This window comes from Odocoileus virginianus, chromosome 23, assembly GCF_023699985.2.
Source record: "Odocoileus virginianus isolate 20LAN1187 ecotype Illinois chromosome 23, Ovbor_1.2, whole genome shotgun sequence".
In the NCBI taxonomy this organism is placed as follows: domain Eukaryota; kingdom Metazoa; phylum Chordata; class Mammalia; order Artiodactyla; family Cervidae; genus Odocoileus; species Odocoileus virginianus.
Genome location: NC_069696.1, coordinates 677576 through 689240, shown reverse-complemented (window position 1 = coordinate 689240; position 11665 = coordinate 677576). Strand labels below are relative to the sequence as shown.

The 11665-nt window shown below is 55.2% G+C and overlaps 2 protein-coding genes across 4 annotated transcripts; one reads left to right on the top strand and one right to left on the bottom strand.

Annotated features, from left to right (window-relative positions):
- The first annotated feature begins 41 nt into the window (after positions 1 to 41).
- GNB3 (G protein subunit beta 3) lies at positions 42 to 7439 on the top strand. Of its 2 annotated transcripts, none has more exons than XM_020878667.2 (10): positions 42 to 1140; positions 1358 to 1447; positions 1726 to 1764; positions 3534 to 3640; positions 3739 to 3802; positions 3904 to 4066; positions 4148 to 4214; positions 4304 to 4505; positions 5838 to 6054; positions 6826 to 7439. In XM_020878667.2, the coding sequence occupies exons 2-10, from the start codon at positions 1391 to 1393 to the stop codon at positions 6930 to 6932; spliced, it is 1023 nt and encodes a 340-aa protein (XP_020734326.1). In that variant the 5' UTR covers positions 42 to 1140; positions 1358 to 1390; the 3' UTR covers positions 6933 to 7439. The 2 variants fall into 2 exon arrangements, with proteins under 2 accessions (XP_020734326.1, XP_020734327.1); XM_020878668.2 differs by having other exon boundaries at positions 1355 to 1447.
- Positions 7440 to 8994: 1555 nt separating this feature from the next.
- On the bottom strand, positions 8995 to 11296 carry CDCA3 (cell division cycle associated 3). 2 transcript variants are annotated; one of them, XM_020878671.2, is made up of 6 exons: positions 11192 to 11296; positions 10803 to 10977; positions 10427 to 10553; positions 9931 to 10224; positions 9478 to 9581; positions 8995 to 9348 (listed from the first exon to the last, which is right to left on the bottom strand). In XM_020878671.2, the coding sequence occupies exons 2-6, from the start codon at positions 10920 to 10922 to the stop codon at positions 9196 to 9198; spliced, it is 798 nt and encodes a 265-aa protein (XP_020734330.2). In that variant the 5' UTR covers positions 10923 to 10977; positions 11192 to 11296; the 3' UTR covers positions 8995 to 9195. The 2 variants fall into 2 exon arrangements, with proteins under 2 accessions (XP_020734330.2, XP_020734334.2); XM_020878675.2 differs by lacking the exon at positions 10803 to 10977 and having other exon boundaries at positions 11192 to 11274.
- Positions 11297 to 11665: the final 369 nt, after the last annotated feature.

The window sequence follows — 11665 nt, the reverse complement described above, 5'->3', positions numbered from 1 at the left end:
AGGTGGGAGAGGCTGTGGCTGGCCTGGGAGGAGACAGGTATCCTGGGCCTCCCAGAGATGGGCCCCTCCAACTCCTGATTTGTCAGGGAAATCTCAACCACCTGCCTCCCTCATGCAAATGAACCCTGGCCCCTGACAGCTGCTCCCTGGGCCTCTTACTCTAAGCCAGCGTCTTCCCTCTCTGAGCTTGGCTGAGACTTAGGGCTGCCTGATCCCTCTGCTTCTTGCCTTCACGGCCCCAGCAGAGCCCGGCAAGTTATGAGGGCCCAACACCAGATGCAAGCAGCGGATGGGCTTGTTCTCCACTTCCATCCTCTCTGCACCCAAAGCTGGGCCAGGCCCGTCCATCCTCCTCTTTGGATCTCCTGGACCTCCTCCCAACCCCCCAGGATCAGCCCCCGGGGGCAGCTGGTTGGGGTTTGTCCTGGAGAAGGATTATCCAGATCAGTGCCTTCTAATCTCAGCTCCTGCCTGTACCTCCCGTGGTCTCCATAACCCTCTCCCCCACCACCCTGAGCTCGGGAGCACAACTCGGGGTATTGACAACGGGCCATCTCTCCCACTCGCTCTCTGGCTCCAGGGCTAGTTGCTAGGTAGTCCCTGACAGCCAAGATCATCACCATGGGATGGGGGGCCAGGCCTGGGGGGACCCTGGAGCGTGGTTGGGCTGCTCCTTTGCACCCTCCCAGACCCAACCCTTAATCCTCACAGCTTTGCTCTAATCCCGTGGGGCCTGATGCTCTGCTCTCTGCCTGGAGAGGGACTGGCCAGGGAAGCAGCCCACCCCTCCTCCCTCCAGGGCTTGTTGCAGGTGCGGGGGGCGGGGGGCACTGTGCCCCGCTGTAGCCCCACACTCCTGCTCCCACCCTCCCTGGGCTGGGCCTAGGTCCCTCTACAAGCTGCAAACCTCCCTCCCCGTCCTCTGCTTCCCCCACAACCCGCCAGCTGATTTCATTTGCCTGACAGTCGTCATTGGCCCTACCCTTCGCTGTCTGCACCCCCCCGCACCCCCCCAGGCGGGGCCAGGCCAGGCCAGCTCCTCTGGCAGCAGAGCCGGGGCAGGTGACGGGCGGGTGTCGCGGCTGAGGGAGCCAGGAGGCGCCTGGGGACCAGAGCTGGAAGCCTAAAGTCAGAGCCCAAGTAAGAGGGGCTGGCCTGGCTCTGCCCTCTGGGGCTGGGGGCTGCGGGGGGCACGGGGGTGGCCCGGGACTCCAGATGTGGAGGGGCTGGCAGGGGAGGCAGTGCAGACCACCCAGTCCTGGCCCGATGTGGGGAGGGGGCTCCAGGCCCCCATGGTGTGGGATGTGAGGAACAGAAATACGGGGGTCCCCCTACACACACCCTGTGTCCCCAGCAGGAGACTAAAGAGCCACCCCTTAAGCCGTCTACCATGGGGGAGATGGAGCAGTTGCGGCAGGAAGCGGAGCAGCTCAAGAAGCAGATCGCAGTAACCCCAGAACCCTTCCTCCCACCAGGGGACACGGGAAAACCAGGAACAGGGCCCATGCGGGAGTGTGGCCCCCAGGGGAAGGGCTGGCTTCACCCTGACTGACATTTCAGAGACCCCTGACTTGGAAGCGGCCAGAGACTTCCTGAACTTGGAGCTCGTATTTGAGCTGTGCCCCACCCCACCCCTCAAAACCCTAGAGCCCCAAACCCACCCACCTAGACACCTGCACACACACCCTGCCCCTACCCACACCCGTGTCTGCTTTCCCCCCCCAGGATGCCAGGAAAGCCTGTGCTGACACTACCCTGGGAGAGGTGAGCCCCCGCCATCCCCCGACAGGGCCAGAAGGGAGGGATGGAGGAGAGGGGATGGCGTGGGAGCCCCCTGACCAGCCACAGCCTGGCGCCCAATCTCCAGTACAGCGTGTCCTTGGAATGAGGAACGACATGAATTAATTCAGTCAACATTTTGTGAGGTCTGCTATGGGCCAGGCACCTAGTCGGAGACTAGGGAGGCAGACGCTGTCCTCATCCACAAAACAAGAGCGCCAACCCCTCCTGGCTGGCTGGCCAGGATGAAGAGGACTAGGGCTGTTAAACCAGAAGCCCTTGGAGACTAGTTGTTGTTGAGTTGCTCAATCCTGTTCTGACTCTTTTTTGACCCCAAGGACTGTAGCCTGCCAGGCTCCTCTGTCCATGGGACTCTCCAGGCAAGAATACTGGAGTAGGTTGCCATTTCCTTCTCCAGGGGATCTTCCCAATCCAGGGATTGAACCTGCATCTCCTCTGTGTGCAGGTGGATTATTTACCACTGAGCCACCTGGAAAGCCCAGACAAGACTCTAATTACAAGCTGGCTGATACTGTACTTTTTCAGTCCTGGATGCATTTTGTTTCATATTGTGACATCCTGGAAATTGAGATGCATCCAACAATGATGCCTTACAGTTAAAATCAGCAGTACTTTTTCTTTCTTAGTGATTCATAAAAGAATGGTGCTTCTTGGAGCCAGTGCCATCTTAGATTGAATTAAATGTTAATAATAAGAGTAAACATTTACTGAACATGAGCCAGGCACTGGGTTGCTTAAATACAAAATTTCATTTAATTTTCCTGACAACTCCATAAGTCTGGTGCTAAAAACTTCATTTTACAATGGAAAAGGGGGCTCAGAGAGGTTAAATAATTTGCCTGAGATAACAAAGCAAATAAATGGCAAGTCAGGTCTTTTGACTCTGGAGCCCCAGTCTAATGTCTAGAAGGTCAAAGGAGTCTCAGGGGCATAGGACCCCAAGTTTCAGGAGGAGGCCGTTCAGTGCCATGGCGCTGTTCTGGATACCCACTTAGCGCCGGCCGAGCAGCAGCGGTGGGTGAGGGCAGGCTCCTAGCGGCTGGGTTCAACCAAACTTGTGCATATTGTCCCAAGTCCATGTGTAGTGGACTCACATTGACAGCTTGAATTGGTCAAGGTGGGGGTGTTTACATGATGGAACCCCCCTTCCCCTTCACCTCGACCCCTGGCCTACATAGGAGAGGTGGTGGTTAAACCCTTAGCCATGTACCCTGGCCTTGCCCATGTCTCTCTCTACACCCATCTAAGCCATGCCTGGGCTGACTTCTCAGCCCTCAGTCGGGCTGGAGGCCCGACTTCGAGCTGGGCATGCTACAGAAGCTCACACACAATCCTGGCTCAGATGCTGACGTGTAGGCATGCGCCCTGCTCACCCTGATTTATTTTTATCTGTGCTGTGTGATGTGTAGGATCCTAGTTCCCCAACCAGAGATTGAACCCATGGTGCCTGCATTTGGAGCAGAGAGTCCTAACCACGCACAGGGAGGTCCGCTCCCCCTGCCTTCTGACACCCCCTTTCAGAGCTTCCCTGGTGGCTCAGATGGTAAAGAATCCCCCTGCGATGCAGGAGACACGGATTCAATTCCTGTGTGGGGAAGATCCCTTGGAGAAGGGTATGGCAGCCCACTCCAGTATTCTTGCCTGGAGAATTTCATGGACAGAGGAGCCTGGTGGGGTACAGCCCATGGGGTCGCAAACAGTTGAACACAACTGAGCTAACTAACTTCCTGCAGCTGGTGTCCAGCCTCGAAGTCGTGGGACGTGTGCAGATGCGGACACGGCGGACCTTACGGGGACACCTGGCCAAGATCTACGCCATGCACTGGGCCACCGACTCTAAGTGAGGCTTAAGAGGCCTGGACCGGGGGCCGGGGGCGTTAGAGGGAGACAGGCAGGAAAGGAGGGTTGGGTGACATGTGTGTCTTCTCCTCTCCCCAGGCTGTTGGTAAGCGCCTCGCAAGATGGAAAACTGATTGTGTGGGACACATACACCACCAACAAGGTACCAGCCCAGCCTCTCGGCCCCGCCGGGGGCATCCCACGCCCTTCTTGTGCCCCCCACCTGGGAGCTCAGCCCAGGCCCCTGCCACCCCACCCCTGCAGGTCCACGCCATCCCGCTGCGCTCCTCCTGGGTCATGACCTGTGCCTACGCCCCATCAGGGAACTTCGTGGCCTGTGGGGGGCTGGACAACATGTGTTCCATCTACAGCCTCAAATCCCGGGAGGGCAACGTCAAGGTCAGCCGGGAGCTGTCGGCTCACACAGGTGAGTGAGAGGCCAAGGGTACCTGCGGGTTGTGCCCGGCAGCCAGGGCCCTGTCCTAACCGCCCCCAACCCCCGACCCAGGTTATCTCTCCTGCTGCCGTTTCCTGGACGACAACAACATCGTGACCAGCTCCGGGGACACCACGTGGTGAGGCCCAGGCACCCGTGGGTGCGATGACCGGGGAGTCGCCTCTCTGCCGGCCTCGCTGGGTGACAGCGTGTCCCCCCACCCCGCAGTGCCCTGTGGGACATCGAGACTGGGCAGCAGAAGACTGTGTTTGTGGGGCACACGGGGGACTGCATGAGCCTGGCTGTGTCCCCTGACTTCAGACTCTTCATCTCGGGGGCCTGCGATGCCAGCGCCAAGCTCTGGGACGTGCGGGAGGGGACCTGCCGGCAGACTTTCACTGGCCATGAGTCGGACATCAATGCCATCTGCGTGAGCCCCCTCTGAGCTTCAGTGCCCTCTGGGGACCCCCTCCCCACCCCCACCCCCCACTCAGCCTTTGTCCCCTCCCACGGCCCCCTGCCCCTTTCCTTTTGACTTTTCACTTTGAAATAATTTCACTCCCAGAAAAGTTGCAAGAATAACAGAAACGGTTCCCGTCTGCCCTTCACCCATAGTCACTGTCACCTTTTTGCCACATATGCTTTATGGTTTCCTCTCTGTAGGGGAAGGGAGGGAGGGATGGACAGACACACAGACACATACCCACCTAGATGTAGGTATAGATACACTTGGTTATTAATTTTTTCCCTGGGTTCTTTGACAATAAGTTGCAGACCTCATGCCCCTTTAGCCCTTCAATCCTTCAGTGTATTGGAGAAGGAAATGGCAATCCCCTCCAGTATTCTTGCCTGGAGAATCTCATGGACAGAGGAGCCTGGTGGTTTTTGGTCCCTTGGGTTGCAAAGTGTTGGACATTACTGAAGTGACTTAGCACATATACACTTCAATATATACTTCCTAAAATCAAGGCCATTCTCTTCCATAGTCACAGTCTAATTCTTTTTTTATAAATTTCTATTATTATGTTGTGATTTTTATTTTTATTTTATTGCCACACGACTTGCAGGATCTTAGTTCCCCTGTGCCCCCTGCAGTGGAAGAACAGAGTCCTAACACCCAGACCACTAGGGAATTCCTGGCAGTCTAATTCCTTAAAATCAGGAAGTTTAAATTGATGCAATACTATAATCTACAGTGTGTATTCAAATTTCACCAGTTATCTCCAAAATAGCCATGTTTTCTCTGTCCACGAACATGCATCGCATTTCCTTGCCTTGTTTTTTCAATTTCTTTTAAACTGGAAACCTTTTTGGCCCTTTTCCTGTCTTTGGTGACATTGACACTCTGGACGAGTACAGGCCAGTTTTCTGTAGACTTTCCCTCCATCGGGTTATGAGACATTTCCTGAGAATGAGATTCAGTATATGCTTGTGTACTTGGCCCTGTGCTGACACGCTGATCCAGGGCCTAGAGATGCTGGCGTCTGGGAAAGCCTCCACCCTTCTAACCGTGTGACCCTGGGCACGCTGCCCACCCACCCTCAGCCCCATGCTGTCCCCTGCTGTGTGGCAGTACTGTGGAGCCAGGGAGGGTGTAGGGAGCCCGGCTGCAGCTGGCAGGCCACAGAAGGGATGAAGCAGGAGCTGGAGAGGCCGAGGGAACTGGCCTGGAGCCGGGAGAGGGCAGGAGAGGTCGAGGGCTGCCCAGGTCTGAGTCCTGACCCTCATTGCCTCCCCCCACCCCGACCACCTGTATCTGCAGTTCTTCCCCAACGGAGAGGCCATCTGCACGGGCTCAGACGATGCCTCCTGCCGCCTGTTTGACCTGCGGGCCGACCAGGAGCTGACCACCTACGCCCACGAGAGCATCATCTGCGGCATCACGTCTGTGGCCTTCTCGCTCAGTGGCCGCCTGCTCTTCGCGGGCTATGACGACTTCAACTGCAACGTGTGGGACTCCATGAAGTGCGAGCGCGTGGGTAAGAGCCTGCCCACCATGGCCACCTGGGCACCCTCTTACAGCTGCTCCCTCATTACTGGCTGACTCTGAGCTCTGCCCCTAGAGCCAGTCCCCTTGGTTCCCAGTCCAGAACCATCTCCTCTCAAAGTGAAGTTGCTCTAAGCAGCCCTTCACCATGACCCACTGCAGCTGCAGCTGCTCCCCGCCAGAGGAGCTCCTTGCGGTCACCCCCAGACCTGTGGACCCGGACTGTCCAGTCAGGATTGGGTTTCAGGGGCCTCCACAGAAGGGAAGGGCCACCTTGGGGACTCTGCAGTGACAAGAGTCCAGGGAATGGGATGTGACTTGAGGGTCCTGACTCCAACCTGGGTGATTCTCTGGGACTGGCCTGGTCTGAAGTTGAATCAGACAGTGTGGCTTCCTCTCTCGGGAGAGGCCGGGTGCCCAGGGAGGAGAACCCTGGCCAGAGTCAGGATCCAGACCTTAATTCCACTGCTTACTGTCTGAGTGCTCTTGGCCGAGTCACTTGTCTTGGGGCCTGTCTCCATTTGGAAGCCCCCCTTCCCTGTTTTCCCAGTCAAGGTGCCCTTGCTTTTCTCTCAGCAGCTGACACATGTCCAACCCTCCCGTCCCTCACCCACCCCAGATCCTGGACCGGGAGATTGGCCTCGAGGGAAACCCCGCCTCTTAGGGCTAATCCGCTTTTCTCTTTTAGTCAGATGCCCCACCCCCCTAACCTCTAACCCCGGCTCCCTAACACCCGCCAGGCTGACTCCTCTCCCTTTATCAGGCATCCTCTCCGGCCATGACAACAGGGTCAGCTGCCTGGGGGTCACAGCTGATGGGATGGCTGTGGCCACCGGTTCCTGGGACAGCTTCCTCAAAATCTGGAACTGAGGAGGCTGGACAAGGGGATGTAAAAGACCATGAAGACACTCACTCAGCTGCCCCTCCCCTGCCCAGTTTCTTTAAGGTTTCTTCAAGCTTTTCTCTTCTACACCCCAGCTTTCCCCCTTTGAGGGCAGTAGGGAATATGGGGAGCATGCCTTTGGGAGGCAGCATCAGGGACTCATCAGGGGCGGGGGAACTGCCCCATCTCCTCCTAGGCCTCCCCGCTCCATGGTCCTGACAGCTTTTCCCTTCATGAGCAAGGACAATGGACCACACCCCTCCCTAACCCTAACCTTGGCAGGCCTAGCAGGCTTTGTGTCTGAGGCCGCAGGCCCTAGGATTCCTCCCCCAGAGCTACCACCTTCATCTGGACCTGGTTGGCACAGGGTGCTCGGCCCTGTGACTGTGGCTCTGACACAACTAGGGTCCTGGCCCCCTTCTCCTCCATGCTTTCTCCTTCGTCTACCTTCTTGCCTCTCCTCAAGTACCTGCAATAAAGTGTAGCGTCTTATATGTGTGTGATGTTTGCTTCCCACCTGCTTCTCTTCTGAAAAGACACAGGTCCCACTTAAGTAATGAAGTATTATAGGTGTGGTGATAGAGCTTGGGTACCAGATATCTGCAGGCAGAAAGGTTGGAGGCAGAAGCCCAAGCCTCACGAGCAAGGCCTGAGATGGGATGGGTGGTTGGGGTGGGGTGGGATCTGCATGACAGCTCACCACCGCTCGCCTTTGGTGCCTATGAGTGTGTTTGCACAGAAAAGTTATGTTGAGAAAGAATCAGATTACAAAAGGCCTATAGAAAGCTACTCTACACCTTATCCTAAGGGCAATGGGGAAGAGTTTCGAGCAAAGTAGTAATAATCAGTGATGCTTCTTGGGAACATCGCCCTCATAGCAATGTAGGTTGATGAAATGGAGGAAGGGGGAGCCTGGAGGGAATGGAGATAAACAAGGTAGGAGGCAGCAGGCAAGAAATGTAGGACAGAGTGCGGAGGGAAGGGACGGGAAAGAGATTAAAGATATAGAGTCACCAGGAGGAAGTGAACAAGAGCTAGGATATGGGATACTCAGAGGGGAAGATTTGAGATGATAGCCAAGGTAGGGTTTGGCAACCGGGTGGAGAGTGCTGTCATTCACAGGGTGAGAGGAGGAGGAGAAACTTTGGGGGAAGAACACACATTCAACTTCAGACAAGTTGACTCTGAAGTGCCTCTGAGGCAGCTGAATGAAGGTGAGGGTTAGGTACAGAGAACTGGATGTTACCAGAAATCGGGTGAAGGACAGCTGAAGCCCCAGAAGTGGGGGGAGGGGTGGTGGTGGGATGAATTGGGAGATTGGAATTGACATATATACACTAAGATCAAACCAGTCAATCCTAAAGGAAATCAACCCTGAATATTCATTGAAAGGACTGATGCTGAAGCTGAAGCTCCAATACTTTGGCCACCTGATGTGAAGAGCTGACTTACTTTCCCTAAAGCTGGGAAAGGTTGATGGTAGGAGGAAAAGGGAACGACAGAGGATGAGATGGTTGAACGGCATCGCCGACTCAACAGACATGAGTTTGAGCAAGCTCCAGGAGACAGTAAAGGACAGGGAAGCCTGGAGTGCTGCAGTCCACGGGTTCGCAACGAGTCAGACTTGAGCTAGCGGCCGAACAACAGCAATGTATAAAATAGGGAACTAATGAGAACCTACTGTATAGCACAGGGAACTCCACTCAGTGCTCTGTGGTGACCTAAATGGTAAGAAAATCCAAGGAAGAGGGGATATATGTATATGTATGGCTGATTCACTTTGTTTTACAGCAGAAACTGACATGGCAATGTAAAGCAACTATACTCCCATTACCAAAAAAAAAAAGGCCCCAGAAGTAAACATCCAGGGACAGCAAGGGGAAAGGGCCAAGGACAGCACCCTGGGGAACACTAGGATTTAGGGGAGGTGTGTAGATGAGGCTTGGAGGTACCAGCATGGGGACAGTCAGGCCAGGGAACACAAGCCCCCTCCACGCGTTCTGCAGACAGGAGACCCAGTGCACGGTTTAGGTACAACACTTAAAAATATAACTTAAAATCACTTGCTTTAATATACAGAAATACATCAGACACAAAGAAAACCAACGAAGCTCTGAGTCCCAGAGTTGGCAGTTTAGGGGGAGTTAAGAGAATGAGAATGAACCTTTCCAGTCTCCCAGGGCAAGAAGGGGCAGGAGGACACAGAATGGCCAGGCCCTTGGGGAGTCTGGTGCTGAAGCCATGCACGGTCTAGCTCTCCACCAAAGGAAAGTGCTGATTTTCCTTGTCATGACCCTGGCCTTGCTCCCATGCTGGTCCTCCAGTTTTCAGAGGTCGTCCAGTTCCCAGGATGGCCCCTTCCTTTAGTTCCCTCAAGTTTTCACTCAGGGAAGGCTGCTTACCCTGCAAAAGGCATTGGGCAAGGTGAGGGAGGGCAGGAGGCTGTTCAGGGGACCGAAGACCGGGTGGGGAAAAGGCCCCTATCTTTACTCTGGGTCTCCTAGTAACAGCTTTCACCCGCTTGCCCTTTACCTGTCGTGGGGTCAGAGTCCCGGGGGAGTTGTCATCCTGCAGGACGGTGAGAGGAGATCTCCCTGGAACCTTCTTGCTTGCTTTCCGCCTGCTGCACTTAGAACCTGCGCAGGAGACACAAGAGACACGGGTTTGATCCCTGGGTTGGGACGATCCTTTGAAAGAGGGCATGGCAACCCACTCCAGTATTCTTGCCTGGAGAATCCCATGGACAGAGAAGCCTAGCAGGCTACAGTCCACAGGGTCGAAAAGAGTCAGACACGACATAAGTGAATTAACACACACACACACATACACGCACAGGCACACTTAGGACCTCAGGTGAGTAAGGAATTAAAACAAGCAGCCAAGGTTAGGGGCTTTCAGGTTATTCCTCCTCCGTCCACCTGTGGACGTTATCCCAGAGTGTTCTCCCAAGTGCTCTTCCCCATCCTGTGCCCTTAGATTCTGTACCTGAAGATCGAGGAGTCTCGGGGTCTCGTAAGGGCTTGTCTGAGCCCTGGCTGGCCACAGGTGTTTCTGAGGCATGTCCTGTTTTCTCCCTGGCAAACACCTGCTCAGCAGGGAGTTCAGTCTGGCTCCCAGGAGGCACCTGGTCTTCAAGGGAAACCTGGGTGCCCAGAGACAAGTCCAGTCGAAGAGATGAAGGTGTCTCTCGGGGCAGAATAGCCTCGGGCGGAAGGCTTAATTTGGGGTCTTCGGTCTCAAATACATCACTCAATTGTTTCACCAGTGGACTTGGGGGCTCTGGGGAAGGGAGAAGTGATATGACATAGTGATCATCTGTCACAAATCATTCAGCAAGGAGGAAGGGATACATGGGCCTTAGGATTCGCGTCCTGGTCAGTGAGGGATCGGGAGAAGAGGAGTCACTGAGAGACAGCAGTGTTGAGAAAAGAAGGATGTGGGTTCAAAGCAGGAGGATGACAGCATTAGGCCCAACACTTACCTCCGCTCGTCTTCATAGGTGTCCGTGCAATGCCAAGGGTAGGGGAGCGGGGATCTGAGTCCTGGGCCAGTTTAGGTTCCTCCACTTGCTCCCCTGCCAGCAGGCTTGGCTGTGGGGAGCTCTCTACCTGTCAGAACCAAAGGCTAGAACGAGTCTGGGCCCTCAACTCTCCTCTCCCAGGTCTGTAGCCTTAGATCCATACTGCAGAAGGGAATTGCAAAGGCCCTCAGACATTCAGCCTACTTCACCAGGATTGAGAATATGGAAAATAAGGCCTCAAAGGCGAGCGGTACTGGGGGAAGGGAGAGTTCTCAGATTAGGCAGCGACTCCGAAACTGAGACAGATTCGCTGCCTCCTCCACGCCACCCTGTGTACCTGGATGGGAGTGCGCAGGATGCCGGCGCTGGGTGATCGGGGGTCCGCCACTCGAGACAGAAGCTTGTTGTGCGGCGGAGGCCGCGCTGGAGTGACGGGGACGCTCTTAGCTGAGCCCATCGCAACCAGCAGAAATAGGATGGGGCAGGGCCCGGCCCGGGAGAGGAGGGGATGCCTGCGAGAAATGACTCAGGTCTCAGCCCTTACGGCGACCACGTTCGACCTTTGACTCCAGACCACCCAATCTCCCCCCTGTTCCCCGCTGAGAAACTGCCTGGCCGCCGGGCCAGAGGTCTCTGCGGGGATGATGACTAATACAGTAGACAAGGCAACTCCTTCGGGGCCTGCTGGGCCCTCTAAATTATTCACTATTTATTCAAATCCCTTACCGGGCCCCAATTCCACCTCTGGGTGTAAAGCGGCTCAATCCTCAACTCCCGAAGCTGAGTTTCAAACTTCCCGCCACGCCCCTGCCCCGACCCTATTGGCTGAACCGATGCGGGCTCCTATAGGTCCTCTCTGTGAGTACCGCCTCTAATGAAGGAAGCCATTGGGCTGCGTGAACGTCTATCATGGGCCCGTGGGGCCAACAGGCAGCGGTTTGACTCGCTGGGGTGACGCCTTCTTGCTAAGGGGACTTCTGTTCCGTACCCGGCTGCAGGTTGTGAGATTTTGCGGGATGCTAATCTTCGCGTTAAGAGACCTTCGGTTTCAAAATGAAGTGATTTTATTAAAAAATAGAATCATGAGTTAGTACGCTATTATTTACATATCCCGCTGGAGACGGAGTTACGAACATTTTTTTCCTAAGGCCAGAAAGATAGTAATCCTCATTGGTCGACGTAGTTAGCAATCACTCAACA

What these genes read in the sequence shown, in the direction of transcription:
- GNB3 (XM_020878667.2), top strand. Translation starts at nt 1,391, where the DNA reads ATGGGGGAGATGGAGCAGTTGCGGCAGGAAGCGGAGCAGCTCAAGAAG. An exon ending in AGCTCAAGAAGCAGATCGCA is followed by an intron (nt 1,448 to 1,725) that starts GTAACCCCAGAA and finishes TTCCCCCCCCAG; the next exon opens with GATGCCAGGAAAGCCTGTGC. An exon ending in AGCTCCGGGGACACCACGTG is followed by an intron (nt 4,215 to 4,303) that starts GTGAGGCCCAGG and finishes CCCACCCCGCAG; the next exon opens with TGCCCTGTGGGACATCGAGA.
- CDCA3 (XM_020878671.2), bottom strand. Translation starts at nt 10,922, where the DNA reads ATGGGCTCAGCTAAGAGCGTCCCCGTCACTCCAGCGCGGCCTCCGCCG. An exon ending in ACCTATGAAGACGAGCGGAG is followed by an intron (nt 10,225 to 10,426) that starts GTAAGTGTTGGG and finishes TCCCTTCCCCAG; the next exon opens with AGCCCCCAAGTCCACTGGTG. An exon ending in GGACTCTGACCCCACGACAG is followed by an intron (nt 9,349 to 9,477) that starts GTAAAGGGCAAG and finishes TGCCTTTTGCAG; the next exon opens with GGTAAGCAGCCTTCCCTGAG.